The 24,964-nt window shown below is 34.5% G+C and overlaps 1 protein-coding gene across 1 annotated transcript in view; it reads left to right on the top strand.

The window, feature by feature from the left end:
- Positions 1 to 24,964, top strand: part of Vps13B (vacuolar protein sorting 13B) — a 1,316,993-nt gene that overhangs the window by 396,560 nt on the left and 895,469 nt on the right. The window contains exons 17-18 of the mRNA XM_090406926.1: positions 10,590 to 10,935; positions 20,698 to 20,812. Coding sequence (XP_090263052.1) covers positions 10,590 to 10,935; positions 20,698 to 20,812 — 461 coding nt within the window. The remainder of the gene's footprint in view (positions 1 to 10,589; positions 10,936 to 20,697; positions 20,813 to 24,964) is intronic.

Consider the following 24,964-nt stretch of genomic DNA (forward strand, 5'->3'; position numbering starts at 1 on the left):
AGTAACATTGCTCACTGGAAGAAATGCTAATGCTGTGAAGCATCTAATTTTTGTTTTGAATTCAGCATCTGTTTGATCGCGTAACTTCAAGCCAATGGCAACACTTTTGCGATGAAGATTTTGTGCCATATGAATCACCCTGTAGAACAGGGTGATTCAAAAAGATGGACTCAGTTTCGTATGGCTATATTTCCTGAACTATACATCGTATGTGAATGATCTACATAACATTTGAAAGAGGAGGTCCTAAAGTTTGAAATACTACCGCTAGAGCACGTGCCTAGCGCACAGCCGAGCAGAAGTGTCAGTTGTGAGCAAAATGGCTACTATGCAGCACAAATTTTTTTGCATTCATGAGCTCATTAAAACCAAGTCGGTGGCCGTGGTGCAGTGTGTGTTTCATCGCCGTTTCAACATTAAACCTCCAACGAGGAAGAGCATTTGTTGGAATTATCAATTTGAGCAAACAGGTTGTCTGCGTAAGGGAAAAAGTTCGGGCGAGTATGGGATGAATTCAGGTGCAGCCGGAGGGGGAGGGCACATTGAACATCTATTAAATTTATTGTGAGTATAATCAAATATACTTTACATCATATTTGTCACTAGCTCTGTATTTGATATATAGACGTACAAAATTAAGTCCATCTTTTTAAATCACCCTATAGTTGTTGATGTCAATATGTTAGGAAAAGTATTGATAGTTGCTTTCTCGAAGTTAACCATGAATGTTTAGGGATCTAATGATGAACATAAGCCCTTTAAGACACTGAATAATCTGTGGTAAGTTAATTCTGATTTACCAGGAAGCAAAGCAAAAAGCTGCTATGGAATCCTTACAGGTCTCATGCCAGTCCCAAGCATGGATAAAGGAGGAGGGTTACTCAGATGAGTGTTGATGCTCTGACTGTAAAGAAAAAACACGATTGTTATCTGATGTGTATGATTGTTATCTAGCAATTCCATATCATACACATTACTTGGTGGTGATATCTGCTTCAGTTCTTCAGTCAGTTTCCCAATGCTGTCTAAATCTAGTTTTTTTTTTTCATATAACTCACTACAATATTTTGTCCATCTGTAAAATTTTATATTTATTCATCAATACTTCGCCTTTTTCGTCTTTAGCTGTGGTCTGTTTTGGTTGCCATCTTCTATTAAGGGTTCTAATCATTTTGTACACCTCCCTTGTTTTATGCTCTCCATAGTACTGTTCTATATTATTACATTGGGCTTATAAACATTTCATCTTATCTATTCTGACTGCATTTTTTCACTCATTACACTTCCTTCTATATTGCTTCTCTATTTGTTCTGATGCATCCCTTCTTATTTTCAAAATTCTTTGCTCCTCTACTAACTTCAGTGTTTCTTATCTAATCCATTTCTTCTTGATCTCCTCTTTTTCTGGTACTGTTTCTTCAACTGCATCTTCTACCTTCATTACTCTTTTCACTTTTAGATTTGAGTTTTTTTTTTCTTTCTCCACACGTTTAAGCTTCTCTTCTAACACTGTTCTGTGCCTTCTTCCTATTTCTGCTTCACTTATTCTTGCTGTATCTCTTCTATTCTGATTTTGGGGTTTATATTTCTTTTTTTAATTTCAACTTGATGTTTTCAATCACTAAACTATTACCCGAGTCTATATCTGCTCCTCGAAAAGTTCGACACAGCTGTACTGATGATATTCATCTGCTTTTAATCATAATCATATTAATCATGTTCTTGGTTTTCCCATCATTTGATCACCAGATCCATTTTCTGCACTTTTCTTTTAGGCTTACATGGTGATCAGAATACATTTTGGAAAATTATGGAGACTACTACCATGTTTGAGTAAAAGTTTAGTTTAATATAAACCAAAATCAACACTCGACGTTTCGATATTCATATCAAGGTTCTCTTCTGGAGCATATACACTATATACAGAGAAACAAGCTGCAATACAATCTACATGGTTTGCTAAAGTTACTGACCAACCGTTACAACAATTATTGGCCTGACCTCTGGTGGAAAAAAAAAACGTTAACTACATCAACGCTACAGTCCTGTTATTATTATTATTATTATCATCATCTATTGGTTACAAAATTACATTGGACTGGAGAGCAACATGTTTTTATATATATATATATATTAAAAACATGATTATGCATATAAATTTCAACCAATTGGTATGGAATAGTTTCCAATACTAGCTGAAGGTTGCTTAAAGTCCTAAAGTATGCTTGATACTAAGTATTAAGTAGGCTGAATATGTGCCATCCAGATTCTTGGAATTTTCATGATGCCGTTATTGTTGATATTAAGGTAGTTAATCAGAATTTTGCAGGCTTCTTTAAATTTTCTTTCATACAGGTTTTTGTAGTGTAGAGAGCAGATACTTTTTCAATCAATTTGGTATAAGGTGTTGAGAACGTCACCTGAGAGACCTGCTTCACCAAAATTATTATATTTAATGTGTCTTTTGTGTTCTTTTTTCCTTATAGGGATTGTACGTCCACACCAATATAAGGTAAGTTACAGATGCAGTAGATGCAATAAACTCCAGGATGTGCCAATGGGAGGAGAGGATCCTTAGAGGAGTTGAATATGTTTTTTAATTTTGTAGGTGGTTTAAAGGTGGCATTGAGATTATAATGGTGTAGGATTCTGTTGATTTTTTTTTTCTGATAACCCTTTAATGTATGGGATGGCTATGATTGTACTGTAATCTAAATTCTTTTTTGATGAAGTTTTATGAAAGACTTTATTAATAGTATTTTTGTTATAGCCATTACTTATAAATGTGTTGCTAATAATTTTTAATTCTTGTTTAAGAGCTTGATGATTAGAGAAAATTGTTGTAGATTTGTTTTTAAGAGTGATAATGACTCCATATTTTTGCGATGGGTGGTAGTATGATTTAGCATGTATGTATTGGCGAACACACAACACTTTATAAACAAAATTAAAAACATAACACTCGGAAAAGATGATTTATTAGTCAGTTTTGATATTTCTGCCCTTTTCACAAATGTCCCAATCAATGACACAATTCTTCTCCTACAGAACAAATTTCCTTCCGACATTACGGCCCTCTTTGTCCACGTACTACATTCCAGTTAGTTCGTGTGGCAAAATAAATTTTACTTACAAAAAGAAGGTACGGCCATGGGCTCACCACTGTCCCCCTCAATTGCTAACTTTTATATGGGAGCCTTTGAGCAAAGTGCTCTTGATTCCTTCATTCTAAAACCTGTGGCTTAGATACGTTGACAATATTTTCGTTATCTGGCCACATAGGTTACAAACATTAGTCACATTCCTTAGCCACCTGAACAAACAACATGAACGCATACAATTTACTATCGAATTTGAAAATCAGAACTCACTCCCGTTCCTGGATACACTGGTTACACGTCTTCCTTCAGGCAATCTATCCTTCACGGTCTACTGCAAACTGACACATACTGGCCAATACATACATGCTAAATCACACCACCCATCACAAAAATATGGAGTCATTAACACCCTTAAAAACAAATCTACAACAATTTTCTCTAAGCACTTAAACTCTTAAACAAGAATTAAAAATTATTAGCAACACATTTATGAATAATGGCTATAACAAAAATACTATTAATAAAGTCCTTCATAAAACTTCATCAAAAAAGAATGTAGATTACACTAAAATCATAGCCATTCCATACATTAAAGGCTTATCAGAAAAAATCAACAGAATCCTACACCATTATAATCTCAATGCTACCTTTAAACCACCTGCAAAATTAAAAAACATATTCAACTCTTCTAAGGATCCTCCCCTCCCATTGGCACATCCTGGAGCTTATTGGATCTGCTGCATCTGTAACTAGTGAAACTGGACGTACAATCCCTATAAGGAAAAAGAACACAAAAGACACATTAAATATAACAATTTTGGTGAAGGCAGGCCTCTCAGATGATGCTCTCAACACCTTACATCAAACTGATTGGAAAAGTACCCGCTCTCTACACCATACAAAAACCTGGTATGAAAGAAAATTTAAAGAAGTCTGTGAAATTCTGATTAACCACCCTAATATCAACAATAATGGCAGCATGAAAATTCCAAGAATCTGGATGGCACATATTCAGTCTACTTAATACTTAGTATCCAGCATACTAACAGTTGGTCAGTAACTTTAGCAAACCGTGTAGATTGTAGTGCAGCTTGTTTCTCTGTATATAGTGTATATGTTCCAGAAGATGACCTTGATATGAAGGATTCGTTCACTGACTGGTTTGTAGCCTAACAGTGCCTGTCTAGCTTTTTTGTTAAGATGGAAACCAACTCCTGCTTCATGCTTGGTATCATGCCATGACCATATGACTTTGCATCTATTTATCTTTCCTGCTGATGTCCATCGCAACTCTGCCAGTCCTAGTATATCACATTGATATCTCTTCATTACAGAACAAATCTTGGCAAAGTGCTGATGAAAATACTTACAGAATGCCTGAAGAGTCATCTGGGGGTACATCTTCCTGATGAGCAAGCTGGATTTCAAAAAGATCGAAGTATAGTGCAACAAATACTCTCACTAAGACTAATAGCAGAGAAAGCTTGAAGAAAGAACAAAAAGATATACTATTGTTTCGTGGACTTCCAAAAAGCATTTGATAATATAGACCAAAATATAACATGGGCTGTCTTGGAATCCTATGGTGTGGACAGTAAATTAATCTGCCTGTTGAAAGATATGACCAGCCAAGCACAAACAACAGTCAGGATAGCAGATGTGACTGGAGATTGGTTTGCTACTAGTCAAGGCAGAAGACAAGGCGATCCAATATTACCAACCATCTTCATCACACATCTGAGAAGGACACTAGATAAGATCAAAGAAGAAGGTGAAGGCATTTCAATAAAACACTATACACAGAAGGAAAAAGACATGGACTAAATGTCAATTTTGAAATAAACAAAACAACGATATTCGGACAGCAGGAGTTACTGAACAAAGTTACCATTGAAGGATTTCAACTGATAAATGTGGAACACTTCACATATCTTGGATGCCACATGCATCATGTGGCATCCAAGATATTTGGACCCAAAAAAATGAGGTAAAAATTAGAATAGCCAGAGCAACAGCTATCTTGAAAGCCATGGACAAAATATAGAAGAGCCGAGCTATAAAGATGCACACTAAACTGCACATTGTGGAAACCTGTATCTTCAGCAGCATGCTCTATGGATGTGAGGCTTGGGTACTCCTGAGAGAATCTGAAAGGAGGATATTGGCATTCTAGAGGAAGTGCTACAGAAAGATCTTGAAGATAAGCTGGATCCAGAAAGTGAACGGTGAGGAAATCTATAGACGAATACAACCAAAAAAAAAACCTGATACAGAAAATAATCAAAACGAAACTACATCTATTTGGCCATATATGTAGAATGAACAATGAGAGAAAATTAAAAACATTGCTGTTTGGAAAGATTGAAGGAAAGAACAAAAGAGGAAGACCAAACAGAGAATGGGATCATCAAATGGTGTGGAAACTCTATACACAAACTGAGTCATCTTGCACAAAATAGAATACAGTGGAAGAATCTTATCAAGATGGCATCAGACACCTACGGGCATTGAACCCATGGTTGTTATTGATTGATTGTTGATCTCTTCATTTCCTCGAAGTAATTCTAATTTACCTGACATCCAGAGTGTCTGTACACTCCATGTTTCTACAGATAATAGTTCTGTTAGTTTTAGTTTCCTTTCGTTATCCCACTTTTCGATCCAATCCCCGATCACTCGATTGATATCACAGACCTTGTTGATCCAGGTGACGTCAGAGCCAACATGTTGTAGCTGTTGATCATATAAGCATCAGATAACAATCGTGTTTTTTTCTTTATGGTCAGAGCATCAACACAGATCTGACTGCTCCTCCTGCTCCTCCTCCTTTATCCAGTTAGGACTGGCATGAGACCCCTAAAGATTCCATAGTGGCTTTTGCTTGCTTCCTGGCAAATCAGAATTAACTTACAACAGATTATTTAGTGCGTTAAAAGGCTTACGATCATCATTAGATCCCAAAACATTAATGGTTGACTTCGAGAAAGCAACGACCAACGCTTTTTCTAACATATTTACATCAACAACTATAACAGATTGTTTATTTTGTATGGCACAAATCTTTATCGTGAAATTGTTGCCATTGGTTTGAAGTTACGCTGTCAAATAGATGCTGATTTCAACATGAAAATTAAATGCTTCACAGCATTAGCATTTCTTTCAGTGAGCAGTTACTGATGGATTTGTTAAATTGATGATCCACAGCAAAAAGTTAATTATTTATGCAGCATCTCTTTTAATTTGCACAATTTTTTAATGATTTCATTATGTTATGAATCACTGACATTCACTTTAATAAAGATTTGCCTTTTTAATGATTTTATAATTCCCTTTACCATCCATTGATTATTTACAAAAATTAATGCAAAATGTCTTACAGCATAAATGTTTATGGCAAAAATGTTTGTGCTGAATTTTCTTACTGCGAAAATGTTTATGGCGAATTTTCCTCCCACATGATAGGATACAACACGAAAAGCTTTTGCATTAACTGGAGAATGTGGCATTGGAATATAAACTCTTGACTTGGATCGGGGATGGTTGTCAGATAGATATCAAAAAGTGGTATACAGTTGGTTTGAATCTTCCAGATTTAAGATGACCAGTGGTATACCTCAGGGTTTGGCCCTTGGGCCATTATTGTTCAATCTGTACATTAATGACATCAAGCAGGGTCTAACATTAAATCTGCAATTGTTTGCCGATGATGTGAAGATAGGCAGGACAATCAGGGATGGTACTGATATTCAGTACTTACAAAATGATTTTGAATAGGCTGGAAATTTGGGCAAATGAAAATGGCTGTCAGTTTAATGTTAGTAAGTGTAAAGTTATGAACCTTGGCATGATTAGAGTTCCAGAGGCATATTATATTAGCGGGGTTATGCTACAAGAAGCTGAGGAGGCAAGGGATATTGGTGGATAGGAATTTGAAGTTCAAAGGTCACATAGCAAAAGGTTTCAAATACAACTCGGAGGATAATTGCGATGTTGAAGTGAATCTTGACATGTAAGGATAAGGAAGTCATTTTGCCTCTTTATAAGGCTTTGATAAGACCACACCTGGATTATTGTGCACACATTTGGTCTCCCTGTCTCCAAGGGGATAAAGAAGCTGTGGAAAGGGTGCAAAGAAGAGTTATAAAGATTATATCTGGATTATGGGATTAAGATTATGAGGACAGATTGTAAGTATATGAATTGCAGACTCTGATTAACAGGAGAAAGAGGTCTATAAACTTTTGAATGGGTGTTATAGGATATTAACTAATGAAACTTTTTGTTACATGGAAGTTGAGGAGAGACCGCGGGTGCATCCATGGAAGTTAAATTTATTTGCACTCAAGAAAGGGGTAAGAGCTAGGTTTTTCTCCCAGAGAGCAGTGAGTGAGTGAGTGAGCGAGTGGAATAGTTTGCTTTTAGTTGTAGTGAGTGCATCACCAATTTGAATGAATTTAAGGGAAGCTATGACAGCTGGTTTGGGTGATTTATAGCCTCCCTGGAGGTCTCAAATAATAATAATGATAATAATAATGCAAACCTCATATCCTTATGGACATTTATAATGCTATGCATTATTGGAAAAGTCACTACCAAGACTGGTTTTGACCTTTATTGAGGTCTCTTCAGTGGGAGCCAGACCCAGACAACTATCTCTAATCCAGACTCTTTTAATAATAAAGTGTAACACCTTTTGGCTACTCGTATATGAAAATATGACTTCTGCATTACTTCAACCCTGGTATCACTTCTGGGTCTGGCTCCTGCTGATGAGACCTCAATAAAGGTCAAAACCAGTCTTAGTAGTGAGCCTTTCCATAATGCATAGCATTATGCATGTCTGTAAGGATATGTGCTTTGCATTATGGGATACTAAATTAAGGGATGTAAAGTCATTAGCCTCTATATATGAGTTGTTCTGTCCTGAAAGTACTTCAGGGTACAAACTTTGTTTGCTTACACTTGGATAAAGGATTAAACCAAGAATATAATTTCTTGGAATTTTTAATTTATAGTATAACCAAGTGGAAAAACTTTATTCAAATTATTTCCCATAACATTTAGGTACATATTAAAGGACATTGGTTCAAGTACAGAGCCCACCACTAGTCACCTCCTTCTCCTGGATTCTAGTCCTCCATATACTATTTTTGGCACCTGTCCAATAGCCACCCCTCTTATCCACACAACTAGTCATATCCATCTCCATTTGTTGCAATTTGTGTAACAGAGTTCTATGTGGTATCCTGTTAAATGCCTTTTCAAAATTCAGGAGTATCATCTTGTAGCCATTCTCTTTGTCCAACTCAGTTTTCACTCTATTATAAAAAGTTAGTAGACTAGACCAGTGCTTTCCAAACTGTGGGCCGCGGCCCCCTTGGGCGCCGTTAGTTTTGTTGAAGGGGGCCGTGAAATAATGAAAACAAATTTAAAATGTTTTAAGACTAAGTGTGTGCCATGTCAAATGTGTATGTAAGATGCTAAAAATGTAATATTTGCATTTGATTTTTGCAATATTTGCTGTGTATGTTTTGTATTGATTATAAATACAATAAATATTATAATAATATATGTCTGTATTATGATTTTTTTTCCTGATGGGGACCGTGAAATATTTTAATTTTTCCAAGGGGTGCCTTTACATCCATAAGTTTGGGAAGCACTGGACTAGATCTTACAAAGCCATGCTGCTCCTCATAGAGTGTCATATTCTTATCCATCCATTCCTGAATTCTCTCTCTGTTTTTTTTTTTTTTTTGACCAACTTTTCCAAAGTCTTAGTCCTCCTTTATGGAAAATAATTAAAATAAAGGACTTTTCTAGAGCAAAGACTTAAACAGCCTAGTCAAAGGCATTGGCAGTACCCCTGTACATTCCTGTAAAATGCAGACCAACATCCCACCCAATCCCACAGTTGTATTTGCATTCCGATTCTTCAATATACAAAGTACCTCCAATTCTCCAATTCCTCTGTTCTCATATCAATCCCTGTCATAACAGTATGTTCACTTGGATGAGATATACCCTTGCAAAATAATCACTCAGTAACTGAACAGTTTCATCTGACTGTTACCTCTCTATCATCTACAGTCCTTAAAAGTTATCCTTCCATAATCATTCCACTTCATTATAGTTATCCTTCCATTCCCACTTGCCACATAAAGAAAAAAAAACTCTTTGGGATTTCCTTTTGCCTGTTCGGCTAATTTCTTCTCATAATCTGATTTTGTCTTCCTTACTATGCTGGTTAGGAAGGCACTCCACAACATTTTCTTTATTAAAATTTTAAGTGTTTTAAATGTCTCAACCTTTATATGAAGATCATCCTCAGGAATACATATACAGGTAGTTCCTGACTTTACAATCTGAGACACATTTCTAACATGAAATTTAGCTGACATCTCTGAATTAGCTTTATTTTATCTAGTCTCCTAGAGCAGGCCTTGATAGGACATTGTTTTCTTTTTAGTTGCAATTTGAAAACAATTTGTACAACAATTTGATTAAGTGCTGTGTTTTATCATAGCTATAATTTGTACTCTTTTTTTTGTGACACTCACCCATAAAATATTATAAATCTATTGTAAATTAGTACCATAGGGAAACAGGGAAATTTTTTTTCTATTTTCATAAATTTTGTGTATTTAATTTTTTTATTATTTTTATTTATTTATTTACTTTTTTTTTAGAACCAGCTTTGAAGATACTGGTTAGAAATTTAGCAAAATATTTGCTCAGTAAATTAATTATTCATTTAATAATTGTTTTGTTGAGCTAAGTTTTTGAATTCAGATGCCTGTTACTTTAGTAAACATCTGAAATCAGATTTAATGAACAAAATCAGTTATTCTTACTTATTTTAAATGTTATGACAACAGTTATAATATGCACACACATTATATATATATATATATATATATATATATATATATTAGGGTTACTAAGTAATTTTATAAACTTAGTTATTTTACTCCTAATCCCAAGTAAGCAAACAGTTAAGTTTGCACCTGAACGTAGTTCAAGTCTAAAGGTGGTGCAACTCATAGTAAAGGTGGGAAAAGCTCTGATCACTGTTCTTAGTATTTTCCATAATGTAAAGCACATCTCAATAAGAGATGTATACTGCAATACATTATGGGTGGGGTCACTACCCAGACCGGTTTCAACCTTTTTTGAGGTCTCCTCAGTGAGTAGCTGGACCCTAAATACCTAATGAGTTGCACCACCTTTAGACTTGAACTACTACGTTCAGGCGCAAACTTAACTGTTTGCTTACTTGGGATTAGGAGTAAAATAACTAAGTTTATAAAATTACTTAGTAACCCTAATATACATTACCCAAGGTAAAAAAACTAATTTACACACACACACACACACACATATATATATAATCTATGTATTATTTATGTGTATATATAATCCATGTATTATTTATGTGTATATATATATTTTTTTATTTATTTATTTATTTTTTTTTTTTCCCAATAGGTACAATTAATTGTGAATGCAGTAAGTTGCATTATAGAATGTATTGCTCTGATAAGGAGTGCTTTTAGTTTTGTACAAAAAATGGAAGTTGATCTAATCCCCTCTTCTCCATTGGAACATACTTCAAGTATTCACCATCAGACAACTATTACAACTTCTAGTCCACCAGATGTGGCACTTGATATTTCACTTGGTGATAGAGAAGCTAGTTCTGATGCTATATCTACAAAAACAACAGAGAGTAGTGCAGAAGAGACTGTTAAAATTACATTGTGGTTGCAGTGGACCCTACCCAAGTTTGGCATAAATTTCTATGGAACTTTAAATATAGATCGTTATATTAGAGGTAAGTAATGTTTACTCAGTACTTTCATACATGCACGCCACTTTTGATTCTGTTATGAAAACTGTTTATTTTTAGAAGAATCATCTGTGCATGCATGTGTCTTGTTTATCCTAACAATAAACTATTTTTGATTGCCAAATACTGAATACCTTTATGTAGGAGGTAGCTTTCATTATCTAGTATGAAACCTTCACCTTGCTTACTAAAACATCTTGAAAGTTCCATATTTATTGATTCTAAAGTAGAATCAATAAATATGGAATATTACTACAAAATTTATGTTTGCATTATTGCTAGCTTCCATCAACAGGGTTCTTCTGAATTAATCTGTTATTTGTTAGGACTTCAGTATTTGATGTGTTTCTTACTTGACCATCCTACAAGTTTATTTGCTGCCAGCCTGGCTTCAAATAAAAATATCTGTTTTGCAAACCATTCCTCTCCCATTTTGTTTAACTTATCATGTCACCTGAGATTAGCTCCGCCCATTCATCTTAAATATAGTTCGCCCACCAATTAGAGATCCTTCGACACCTCTGCGCATGTCAGAAAAAGGAGAATCCATTCTGATAATACGGTAATCAGTCCGTATTGTGTGATGAGTTGTTTATTATTACAGGTCGGAAAATTAACTTCTCGTTTATGATTATTGTAGTTAACTATGTTGCTTGTATAACAGTTGGAAAATTTTACCTATAAAGCACGTGATTTCGCGTGTTGGCGACCAATTCGTACGTTCTTCATTTCTTTCTCCCCTTCAGCATGAATCGACTATTCTTGGCAAGACGCCAAGTAGAGACCTACAAACGGTGGGCAAACTATACTGATAATGTCACATTCCTTTCTAATACCTTCATTTTTATATGATTCTGTTGTTGATGTTATATGTTCATTTTCCTAATTTTTCTCAGAACATTCAGATCAACTATTTATTTTCTAATCAATCATAACCCTGAGGTCGATAAGTTGAAATTGGCTTGAATGTATCTTACATACTTCTAGTTTAATATTTTAGCTAAATTCTGTCTTATTCCATAGAATTTATTTTCTATGGAATAAGACAGAATTCCACCTGTACTATTTTTTTTTTTTAAATCCTGTTATCTATTTCCAAATTTAATTTTCCATCTTTACTAAAAATTGTGACTAAATGATGCAAATATTTTACTTGTTCTATTAGAGAATGCAGTTGTTTTCATGATGTTGCATATGAAAATCAGTAGTTATTTAATCTATATAATTCAAAGATCATCATCATATGCATAAATTAAAGAACTGAATTGAATATCTCCAATTTTTATATGAAGTCTACTTTCCTTCATATTGTGTTCCATACACATAACAGTGGAGAAAATGTGAACCTCTTCTTAAACTTATTTTATATTAAACTGTTTTACTATACATCATTTGATCAGTCAACTTAAAACTTAAATATAGGCTTTATTATTATTTTTTTTTTGCTATAATTACACAGCACAAATAATCCCATTTGCACTTTGTAATTATAGCATTTTGAACAACTTTTCACTTGAACACCTGTCGTATGTCCTTTCCTGATCATGAATATGATTCTGTTGTCTACAAAAGCTAAATGCTGATCCTTGTTATATGCTAATGATTTCTTACATATATTATTATTATATTTAATCTACACACTCCATGGACTCTGTAGATTCATTGTGGAAGACCCAAATTAACCATTATACACACAAATCCTATTATACCTCTCCTTGAATATGCATGTCTTAAAGTAAAAATCTAATCCCGAAACCTCTATTTGGCCTGAACTCAACTTGTTCTTCCATGATTTTTCTTGACCTCATTTCACGTATGCTTACAAAAAATTATTGTGGAACACTCAGTAGGTAAATTCCTCTGTAATTTTTTATTAGTGGGTATCACAATAGCTTTACTCCAATCACCTAGAATTTGACCTTCTGGTTGAATGTCACTTATTTTGGCTGACATTACACATTTTGGGTCTTATGAGTCTTAACCCTCTCATACATAAGGGCCTCATATAAGGACACATATATTTTCCCTCATAATAATTATTTATTCATTATTTAGTGCTACTGTATGCATGTAGTCCTCATCTGGGGAGACCAAAGTGTTCTTAGAAACCACACCAGATGGCAGGAGTTTCAACAGAGTTACAGGAATACCAATCTCTCTGTGGTGCATGTATCAAGGAGGAAGTGAAAAGCTGCTGTTTTGTTGATTGAATTTGGTGATTTCATGAGTTTTCTGGAAAGGTTAGTATGGTTTTATATATTGTTATACCTTGTAGATGAAGTGTGAATATTTAATTTGTTCATGTTTATTACCATATTCATAAAATGAACTTGAAAACAACCTGTCCTCACATGAGGACAATATGTTTGTAAGGTAATCTATGTGGCAAATAGTTTGAGGTTAGAAAGTTCTTGTACAATATTTTTATAATTTTATTTATTTTATTTTTGCAAACATAAATGAATAGTAAGTGTGTTAATTGGCATCTCTTTTACAGATGGATAACCAAAAGCCACGTCCATCAGGCATAAAAAAGGCCTATTACCATAAGAGACTTACTGAAGAGGAGATTGAAAAACTGTTGGAGGAATCTGAAGGTGGTTTGGAGCTGAGTGATTCTGATGATCATCCTGCATACCAGCAGCCACAAAATGATCCTATGGAGAGCAACAGTTGTGTTCAGTGTCCTTCCCCTGTTGGTCAGACTTGCAATGTTCAAAGTCCAGCTAGTGTGCAAAATACAGCTGTTGCTGGTCATATGCCATTGCAAAAACAACCAGTGTGGTTTAGTGAGAAAGATAACCCCTTTGCTGGTACTGAACCACAGTTTAGAGGAAAACACCAAGTAAATATTCACGGAGAGAGCCCTGTGTACAACCCATTAGCACAACAGGTGCTAATGCCAATCCTTGCAGAGATATACACTGCAAGAGTAAAACAAGATACAGCTGTGGTAGATGTGAGGTTCCAGTCTGTCCAAAATGTTTTCAATCTTTCCTTACAAAATGAACCAAAGAGAATAAGACTTCTTGATTTACATATCTCTACTGCAAATTATAAGTGTTCTACTTTTTTTGTATGTACTAAGTAATCCAAATTTTGATCATTCATGAAGTGTTTCAGCAAAATACAATTTGTTTATAATCTGTTTTGTCATACTTGTAATGTCTTTCAATGAAAATAAATTCCTTAGTCATTTCCATAGAAACATGTCTGTAGTTTGTTGGCGTTAGTGCATGATGAGGACATCATTTTTTACATATACAGGACACAAATTTAGCAAAATTAATGAATTCATGGTAATACTGTAAGATTAAATGGTACTGTATCATGCCATTATAATTTTTTTTATAAATGAATATAAAAATTCATGCATGAGAGGGTTAAATTCAAGTTAGTAATAAGGTATTTTATAAACTTAGTTAAATGTTTGTTTCTTTTTATATGTAGCAATAGCAAGACATCTTGAATTGTTATTTTTGTCTTTGGCTACTGTAGTCTTGCTTAGATGTTAAATAATTTTATTAAAATTTAGTTATTAAAGGTTAATTTTAATTTTGTATGAGCTATCAAATGTTGAAATATTGGTGCTGTTTGTATCAGGGTGATTCACTGAAAAGATAAGCAAAGATTATTGCTGTATTATTAAATAAGTGAACATATCTCCAATACATAAAATATTGTAAAATGAAGAATTGTTATAATTTCTGTGCTTTCATTTTGAAATTATAATTAAACAAACTTTCCTGCACTATTAAAAGACCTTAATTGTTGTTTTCAAACACAGTACTGAAAACAGTAATGGCAGCACACAATACTGCTCTACTATACTGCTTTGCATGCTCAGAAGTGAAAAGAATGTTATTGAAGGTTGCTAAGCATTCACCTGTTTGGAGGAAGGGGGAAGGAACAGAGTAGAAAAATCTGCAGTGTTTCTGTGTCTTCAATATATGAATGCTAAACAGAGATTAGGAGAATTAGAAATGGAAGACCAAGAGAGAATATATCCTTTAAAAGAGAGATAAATGTCGTTTTTAAAAATAATTATCCGTATAGGATTTAATTCAGTTCCATTGAATTAAATATTCAATGTTTAATTCAGTATGTCCTGTCCTAAGATGAACCTCAATGTCCACAATGCTAGGTAATTAGATTTCAGAAAGTCAAGCTTTAAGAATAAGAAGTTGAAGTGGTCAGGAGTGCTTTCAGAATTTAGAGAATGGTAGAAATACAGCAGATGAATGTTACTGAATGAGACAGGAAAACCTTAAGCAAGATTAAAATCAGGGGTTTCTAGGTTTGGCATCCTTTTGCCACAAGGGTGGCACCTAGACTTGTGATATCTAATATTATTTGCTGTTGAGTTTAACTATCCAGATTACTCTAACTATAAGGAATAATTTGGATAATTAAAGTGGACTGTTGTTGTTACTGCTACATGGGTTTCTGTCAAAATAGATGTGGTTTAGATGTCTGTAAATGATGATGTATTTGGTTCAGATATTTTGTTTGTTTTATAAGTTTTGTTGGAGTTCTTGTGTGAAGAAAAATTTTATATAATCATTTATTCTAATTTTTGTGGCTTGATTGGAGAATAGTTTAATAGACATGTGAGCATGCATTATTGAACATATTTCCTCCAAGATATCAGCCAATCTTTTTTTTTTCTCTCTCTCTCTCTGGCATAATATTGCCCAGTGCCTCTGTACAGCTGCTTAGACTCCCTACTAGACACAGTCTGTCAGAGTGTGGAAGCAAGATTATGAATCACATGTTCAGGATACTTCTTGGCTCATTACCCTGTCCTGGTTGGCTGAGTGGTTAGAGTACCCGCTCTTCAACTAACAGGCTGTGAATTTGAATCATACCATTGGCATCGATGTTTCTGATTGTCTTTAGGTGGGAGATGAATTTCATCACCTGGTGTGAGACCATTGTCATGCTTCTTAGAGGCATGAAATGGCTTGAAAGAGTTCCATGTTTGGTCTCTAGAGCAGAGTTTCTAGACTATATAAAAAATAAATTTAAAAAAAATACACAAAAATATGGAAAATTGATAAAAATAAAAAAAAAACATCCTTAATTCATCCACAGTACAAAATATACTATATCTTTGCAAATGACCTTTCGTGGGTGGAAGCAACATAAAAAAAAAAATCTGTCATATCATATCTACTGTGTCATGGAATATTTAGCATTTTGCTTAATTAAACTTTCATTAAATTAGCATGACTGACTTAATTTATCTGCTGTAATTCTTTTCATTATTATTATTATTATGTGACACCTCCAGGGAGTCCAAAGACTCATCGAGGGATGAGTGTGCCAACAGCATCAAATGATTGATCTCCTTCCAACTACTAACCGTGCTCAAACTTGCTTAACTTCTTGCGGGACATTAGTAGCAGAGGCTCTACCAATCGACCAACCTTTGCTGGCATTCTTAATCCAAGTTCTGTAGCAAGTTTCTGTCTTATTACAAGAATCATTAAGATCAGAAATAACAAAGATCTGTATTTAAGCTTTGTAGATCTTATATTTCTATCTTCTAAGGCACTTTTTAGTGTATCAATTCACCTATATCTTGGTCTTCCTCTGGGTCTTTTTCCTGCCAACCTGGCAAAGAACACTTGTTTTGCTAATCTTTCCTTTCACATTCTGTTTAAGTGTCCATGCTACTAGCTCTACTAACACATTCCTGGATGCTAACAATATTAAGTTCTTTCTAATATCCTCGTTTTTAATATGACATTTCCACTGATGCCATCTGTTTCACTCCTGTAATTTTTCTCAAGACTTCGTATCTGTGGTCTCTAGTCTTTTCTCAAGTGTTTTAGGGAATCTTGCAAACTTGTAGTGGATTTATTTAGAAGTATAACATCGTCCACAAAAAGCAAAGAGCATGCATTAACATCTCCAATTCTGATATCATGTTTAATACCACTTTTCTTCATAATGTGATCCATGTAGATAATGAATAACAGAGGGAATAATGTACATCCTTGTCTCACACCAGATTTAACATTAAACCATCTTCCTGTACTTCCTTCAATTCTAACTGCTGACTTGCAACTCAAATAAAGACCAAGTATTGCTTGATATAATGCCCCATTGACACCATATAACTGTAGTGTTTCGAATAGCTTCTCTCTTGGCACCTTGTCATATGCCTTTTCCAGATCTACAAAGCTTAAATACAGATCTTTGTTATATTCCTATGATTTCTCAACTATTTGTTGTAATGTGAAAATTTGATTGTCAATTTTGCCTGAATCCAGCTTGTTCTTTACCAAGCTTCCCTTCCACAATCCTTCTCAACCGTTTCTCAAGTATACTTGCATAAATTTTAACCAGGAACACTCAGTAGGGAAATACCTCTGTAATTCTAACATTCAGTTTTATTTCCCTTTTTATATATGGGTATGTCTACACGGTTAGTCTAGTAGCTGTGCGCTTTGCAACCATATGCCTGGGGAAGGGGTGTCCTAGGTTTGATTCCCGTCGGAGCTGAAGGATTTTCCCCAGCCATAGCCAAGTTAGCCGGTCTTGGGCATGGATAATAGGGTTTTTCTCTCCAGTTTATCTGGGAGTTTTCATTCTGCAAAACAGGCAAACCAGTCTTGAAAACTCAACACCACTACAGACATAGGATACATTGGGCATAAGGCTGACCACCTTATATTGTGAAAAGATTAGATCCAATGATTAATAAAAAAACCTCGACACCGCAAGGTAAAAGCGGGAAAAGGAAAATGAAATGAGATGAGATATATGGGTACTGTGAGAGCTCTGCTCCTTTTCTTTCTTTCACTACGCGTTATTCCTGCTTCCTATGCAGGGTCCGCGTGTTACTTAGATGCGACTTTTTGTTAGTGCCACCCAACGGACCTGTCGCCTAGTCTGCCACTGGGAGGGGGGATATATTTTTGGCTGTAGAAGTGTATGTTCACGAGGCCAGTTTGCCTGCTTGCGGGATGAAAAACGCCAGATAAACTGGCAGAAAAAAAACCCTACTGCCCGTGCCCAAGACCGGCTAACTTGGCTATGTCTGAGGAAGATCCTCACGTTCCTCACGTCTTCGATGAGAATAGAACCTGGGACACTCCTTCCCCAGGCATATGGTTGCGAAGCGCAAAGCCACTAGGCTAACTGCGCAGACTGTGAGAGCTCTACTCCTATCATGTGGAATTCGTTCTGTCCAGGTCTTCTGAACTATGCAGTTCTACCACTGTAAGACTTTTATACCTCCATACTTGAGCATTTCTTGTCGCATATCATCTACTCCTGCTGCCTTTCCATATTTTAGGCTTTTGATGGCTTTTTCTACTTCAAGTATGGATATGTATTCCTGATTGCATGTCTGTTGCGTGTTTTTTACTACTGTGCTGTCATCACTGTTTTTTCATTTAGCAATTTTATGAAGTAATTACTCCATATATCAATGATATCTTTTTTTCACCAGTTTTAATACCACCTTTATCATCTCTAATTCCTTTTACAGTATTCTTTCCTCCATTTCTGAGCCTTTTCAACAACCTCCAGAATATTTTGCCACCGTCTCGATATTTATTTTCTACGTTCTTACCAAAGTCCTCCCATTACTTTTGTTTAGCTAGTTTTACATTTAGTGTTTACCTTTCTTACATTTGTCTCTGTATTCTTTAAGAGACAAGCTGACTTATTTGCCAGGAACTTTTGATATGCTTTCTTCTTTTCCTTCACTGCCTGTTTAATTTCCTGTGTCCACCATGGAGTTCTGATTTTTCTATCCTTGCAGACAACCTCACCACATACCTCTCTGTCTGAATCAATCAATGTTTTCTTTAGGATTTGTTACTGACTCCCCAAGGTTTGGTTCCGGTTCTCAAATTGTTTTATTTTTTCTTGAATAATGTTTGTGTATTTTAGTCTACAGTTCACATCTGAGAGCTGCTCAACTTTTAATCGCTTTAAAACTTTCTCACATGTTCTTCTTTTCGATATGAAATTCAATCTTATCCTGCTCAAGACTAAATGGTGGTCACTTCCAATTTCGAATCCTCTGTACACTCTGGTGTCCTGCATCAGTAGAAAAACATCACTATCAACAATAACATCGTCAATGGGAGTTTTCTTATTCTGTGCCTCTTCTCTCCATGTAAATTTGCGAACATTTTTATGTTGGAATATTGTGTTAGTAATAACCAGTCCATGTCCTGAGCAGAAATCCAACAGGTATTTGCCATTATTATTAGCTATGCTCTTTTCTCCAAATTTTTCCAAAATATTTTTGTATGTCTGACAATTATTTCCTACTCTGCTATTTAGATCCCCAACAAGGACCAACTTTTCCTTTTTCATTGTGTCAGTTGCTTTTTCTAAAACCTCAAAAAATTCCTCCACTTCTACCTTAGTAGAACCTTCTGTGGGACCATAGACACAAATAAGTCTCATTGTCCAATTCCCCATTCTGATATTTGCCCACATCACTCTACTTGATATTGTGTGCCATTCAAGAAGATTATATTTTGTTCAGTACTATAGCTACACCTTCTTTTCCCTGACTGTCATTGTCTGAATATAACATTTTGTATTTATTGCTCAGAAAAATCTCACCAGATTTTGTCTTTTTTTGTTTCAGTCATCCCTATTATGTCGATCTGGTACTTATCCAATTCCTCAGCTACATTTCTTTGCTATTCAGGCTTCTTATGTTAATAGTACCAATGTTGAACTCTGGTGATATGTTGGGGTGTGTTTTTGTATTTGTTCCAGTAGCTGACTTTTTGCTGTTTGTCCTGGTTCCCTGGCAAAAACAACAGGAGCCTTGTTTAACTGGGCAACGCCCCAGCCCACATGGAATTCTGTCATGTTGTACGATCGTTTTTTTAAACATATATGCTAAACATATATTAAAGCTAAAAATGTTTTGTTTGTTTCCCATCATTATAATAAAAAGTAAAAAGATTCCATTTTATATTTAATCCAGTTTTACCCCCAGATTCAACTTCTACCTTCAGGAAGGAATGTAATGAATTGAAAAATATTAAATAAATCACCATAAATATCTGTGAAAAGATACTTGACCCATAAAGTATAGTAATTAAACATATGAAAGGCCAGATGTCATAGAAATCTGTCTCTTCATAGTCTGTTGCACTGGTTTATCCATGTTATGAAATGAAAATCTTTTTTCTTCATATTTTTATGAAATATGACCATAATAAATTACTAAATGCGCATATGAGCCCATCATTTCAAAACATCCTCTGCTTTTTCTTTAAAACGACATTTGTATTTCCTTTCTCAGCAATAAGACACAATTTCCTTATTGTTCCATCTAACTTGTCTGCCCTCCCAATAGTACCTATTCATGACATGCCTTTCACCATCACTACATGAAATGCAAAATGATGCAACAGATGAGAGCAACTGATATCACTTAATGGCATTTAAAACATACTCTTCCTGAAAAGTCTTGTTCAGTGTTGGTTATGTTCTGCTTTATGAGGTTCATATTTCTTCACATGCTTTTTTTATGCTTAATTTAATTAATATGTACATTCCTTCCCAGTGAAGGCAGTCAGAATTAATTAGAAAATAATTAAAACAAAAAACTCATTTGAGGCTAAATATAACATACAATCATCTTTACCTTTATAAATAAATATAATTGTTTTTTTATGTAAAATACTTGCAAGATTCCATTTTATTTATTTTTAATTATTGAAAAATATTTTAGAAGATCATTTATTTGTTTATTTTTAGATGCACAGTTACAATTGGAAATGGAAGAAGTGATAGCTTCATTGGATATTCAAGACATTTATACAAAAGTAAAGCTCAAAATTTCACTTTTAAACATAAACAGTCTACAAAAAAGGTAATAGAAATATTTTAAATTATTTTATAATAATAGTAGTTGGATGATGTAAACACTATAAGTATTGACAGAAAATGAAAGGAAGATTTTTTATTTTCTTTTTTTCCAAATGTCCTACACTTGGAAAAAAGGAACCAGACCATAGGTAAGCATTTGTTAGATTCATTTTGTATGTCCCAGAATTCATATAGTGTTATTCTGGGATGCTGGGTGACATACTTTAGCGAAATTTGGTATTTGGAGTGCTTAATTTTCAAGCAGTTTCATGAAATTTTTGAGCTATCCAAGTTTGTTTCAGTTAGATAATTTGCAAAAGCAAGACATGTAAAAATTAAATATTGCAATGAATCCACTCTGGTAAATGGAATTTAATAAAATATCAGATTTAGAATGTATGCCGGCTCTTCAGTTTTGGTTGTAGTCATATCATTTTTAGTGGTAAAACAACAGACAAATGCAAAAAATTATACAATTGGTTGTTGGAATTGCTGTTAAAATTTGTTAATTCATTTCAGATTTGTTTTTTTTTTTTTTTTCAATTTGAATATTTGTGGCGGCAAAATTAGGCAAAAAAAAAAAAAAAGAATATGTCTAGAGTATGAGTCAAAATTGGATCACTGTTTCTTAAACATGCCATAATGTTTGGCACATTTGCTGGATTTTTACAAAAAAAAGTACTACCCCTCGATGCAACTCTGAGCAATGGAAATATCAACAAATGCCAATGTTATAGTTTTCATTTTTAAATCATTCCTAGGTTTAGGACTAATGAAAGATTTTTTTATTTTATTATTTTCTTGTAATAATTCCATTTTTATTGGAAAAAAAAAATCAAAATGATAACAGTATTTCTTCCTTGCATGACATAATTCTGGAAAATTTGGTATCTGTGATCACTTATAAAATTATGTGTACATTACATGGCCAAAAATACTTTAGGCTCAATTACTGTGATAATGATGTCTCTTATATAAGAATGGCATTTTAAAAGGCACTTTTTATGATTATCTGCAATCATATCCTTGCTTGTTTCATCAATAATTGCAGTACTTTGAATATGCCTTTATTGGTTCATATGCTATCCATTACAGTTTGCAGGGGTGGGGAGATGATTATTTTTATAACTGTAATAAGTAATCACTTGATGATCTGACATTCCAGTATCTAAACATTCATTTAATTACCTGACCCTTGAATGGGTTAACATATCAACCAGTTTCTAATATAGCACCACTGTACCTTCAATTATCTGGCCAAAAAGATTAATTTCACCATATTATTGTTATTGCAAGTTTTTTCCCACTTGGTTAGACTATAATAAATTTAGTTTAATCCTTTATCCAAGTGTAAGCAAACAAAGTTTGCGCCTGAAGTATCTTCACGACTGAGTTAACTCATGGTAAATGTGGACCGAGCTCTCATCACTCCTTGTCTCAGTATCTCCCATAATGCAAAGCACATCTCCTTGCGGACATGTATAATGCTATGCATTAAAGGAAGGGCCACTACCCGGACTGGTTTCGACCTTAATTGAATGTTAAAGTACAGGTCAAACTCCAAAAACTCGGCGTTGTTCCCCCTCAGTAACAGACTTACCCTACCACTGAGAAGAACTCTCAGAACCGGTTAGCTCTACCCTGTGGCAGGTTCACCTCACCACCGAGCACAGCCCCGCTCATTTGCTCATATCTCATCCGAGGGGTAACAGTAACAGCCGTGCCTCAGTTAACTTCATGGGCTACAGCATTGCCATTCATCACCCAAGCTTCCAACCAGTTTCGACCTTTATTGAGGGATCGTCAGTGGGAGCCAGACCCAGAAATGGTTATATTAAAGCAGAAGCAATGGAGAAGTCATATTTACCTATACTAGTTGCCAAAAGGTGTACCACCTTATTATTAAATTACTCTGGATTTAGAGAAAGATGTTGGTAGTTTTTTCCCACTTGGTTAGACTATAATAAATTTAGTTTAATCCTTTATCCAAGTGTAAGCAAACAAAGTTTGCACCTGAGGTATCTTCAGGACTGTGGCAACTCGTGGTAAAGGTGGGCCAAGCTCTCATAACTCCTTGTCTTAGTATCTCCCATAATGCAAAGCACATCTCCTTGCAGACATGTATAATGCTATGCATTAAAGGAAGGGCCACTACCCAGACCAGTTTCGACCTTTATTGAGGTCTCATTAGTGGGAGTCAGACACAGAAATGGTGATACTAAGGCAGAAGCAACGGAGAAGTCATATTTACCTATACGAGTTGCCAAAAGGTGGCAACTCGTATAGGTAAATAAAGTTAAACTAAATTTATTATAGTCTAACCAAGTGGGGAAAAACTTCCAACATGTTTCTCTAAATTCAGAGTAATTTAATAATAAGGTGGTAAACCTTTTGACAACTCGTATAGGTAAATATTGACTTCTCCATTGCTTCTGCCATCCACAAAATATATATTATATAGAGATATTATTATGGGGGGGGGATTCATAGAAGAACGAAACCTTGAAGTGGCAAATTCTGAAGAAAATGTTGAATGATTCAGACAGAGAGACATATGGTGAAGTGGTCTACAAGGAATGGAAAATCAAAACACCATAGTGGACTCAAGAGGTTAAAGAAGCAGTCCTGGAAAAGGAGGAATGATATTGCAACTTACTGGCAAGTAAGGATACCTTACTTGCTAGTAAGTTGTTATCTACTGTGTATAGAGAAAAGTAAGAAAGTTAAGTTATAAGTAAATGTGGCTAAACAAAAGTAAAAACTATTAAGAATATCATCATCATCGAATTCCTGATATTTGTCCTTGTGTGGTGAAAGTGTACTGTGATACAACTACGTGATTAAGTTTACATTATTATCGGCTTCCTATCAACAGTTTTCACCCATGTTACATCTCACATATCCGATATTGTCAAATTTAACATTTCAGACTTCTAATACAGCTATTCTCAAAGTGTGGGCCACAAGATAATTTTATTAGTAAATAAATATTTTTTTTTTAGTTTGTAAATTTTCAGATGTGATTTAGAATTTGTTATATTAAAAATCCTGTTAATTAAAAACTTTTACACAATTCATTTAACTTCAGTATAATAATATGCATAATATTTTGCTATATACTGTATATCTTAACATGTGAGTGTATAATGGTATATAAAATCAGCCACTGCATGGTTGCCTTGCTATATTGTGAAGTATATTGAAATTCAGCACAAAGTGCAGCCTGGAACGGTAGTGTAAAAATAATCGTAATTTACAATTACGATTCTTTTTAGAATTATTTCTCTATTTTTATCTATATTTCTCTATATTATTAGTTTTGGTTTCATAACATGTATATTGGTACTTGCAATGTGCCCGTTATTGATATTATTATTGTCAAAATGAAATATTAAGCATTTGAAAATTGATGTAATTACTAGATTTTGATAGCTGTGTTATTTTCAATTTTTTTTTTTATTGTAATTTAAAATTGGTAAGTGTTGAGATATTTGTTGTGTTATGTAAAGACATTCTCGTTACTCTAACAGAGACGTGTCAGCCATTATACATAACTTCTTGCTTGCCATTTACATGGAGTCCACATGTTTGCCAAGGAGAGATTTATGGGTGATCAACAACTGACAGAGAGAATGTTCCGTATTGGAGTAACTAGAAAAACAAGAGTGAGCCAATGGAAGTTTAAGAACGCAGACCAGAGAAATTTTGTTCTTAGGAAGATTTTAAGTTTTACATGACTGGCAGGAGAATATTAATAGAAGATTCCAAAAAGGAATTGCAGAACTATGAGTCTTTAAACTGAAGGAGTTGAGACTGTCTAGTAGTTAGCAAATAAAGAAGATATTGCAGTCGATGTTCTAATTGAATGTTCGAGGAAATGCTGAATGGAAAGTTTCATCTTCTGTCTTAAGGACACCGAATTGCTATGGAAAAGGCAATTGGTGAAATTTGAAACCGTAAAATGACTTAAAAGATGAGAGAATGGGAACAGTAGTAGAGAGAGAGAGAATGAGAGAGAGTTATGGGAACAATAGAAGAGGAGAGAATAGGATCAGTGGAAGAGAGGAAATGAGAGAGAGGTATGGGAATGGGAGAGAGAGTTATGGGAATGATGGAAAAGGAGAGAATAGGATAAGTGGATCAGAGGGAATGAGAG

Source organism: Typopeltis vanoorti, chromosome 17 (genome assembly GCF_054136105.1).
Source record: "Typopeltis vanoorti isolate ZY-2024b chromosome 17, IOZ_Tvanoo_1.0, whole genome shotgun sequence".
In the NCBI taxonomy this organism is placed as follows: Eukaryota; Metazoa; Arthropoda; class Arachnida; order Uropygi; family Thelyphonidae; genus Typopeltis; species Typopeltis vanoorti.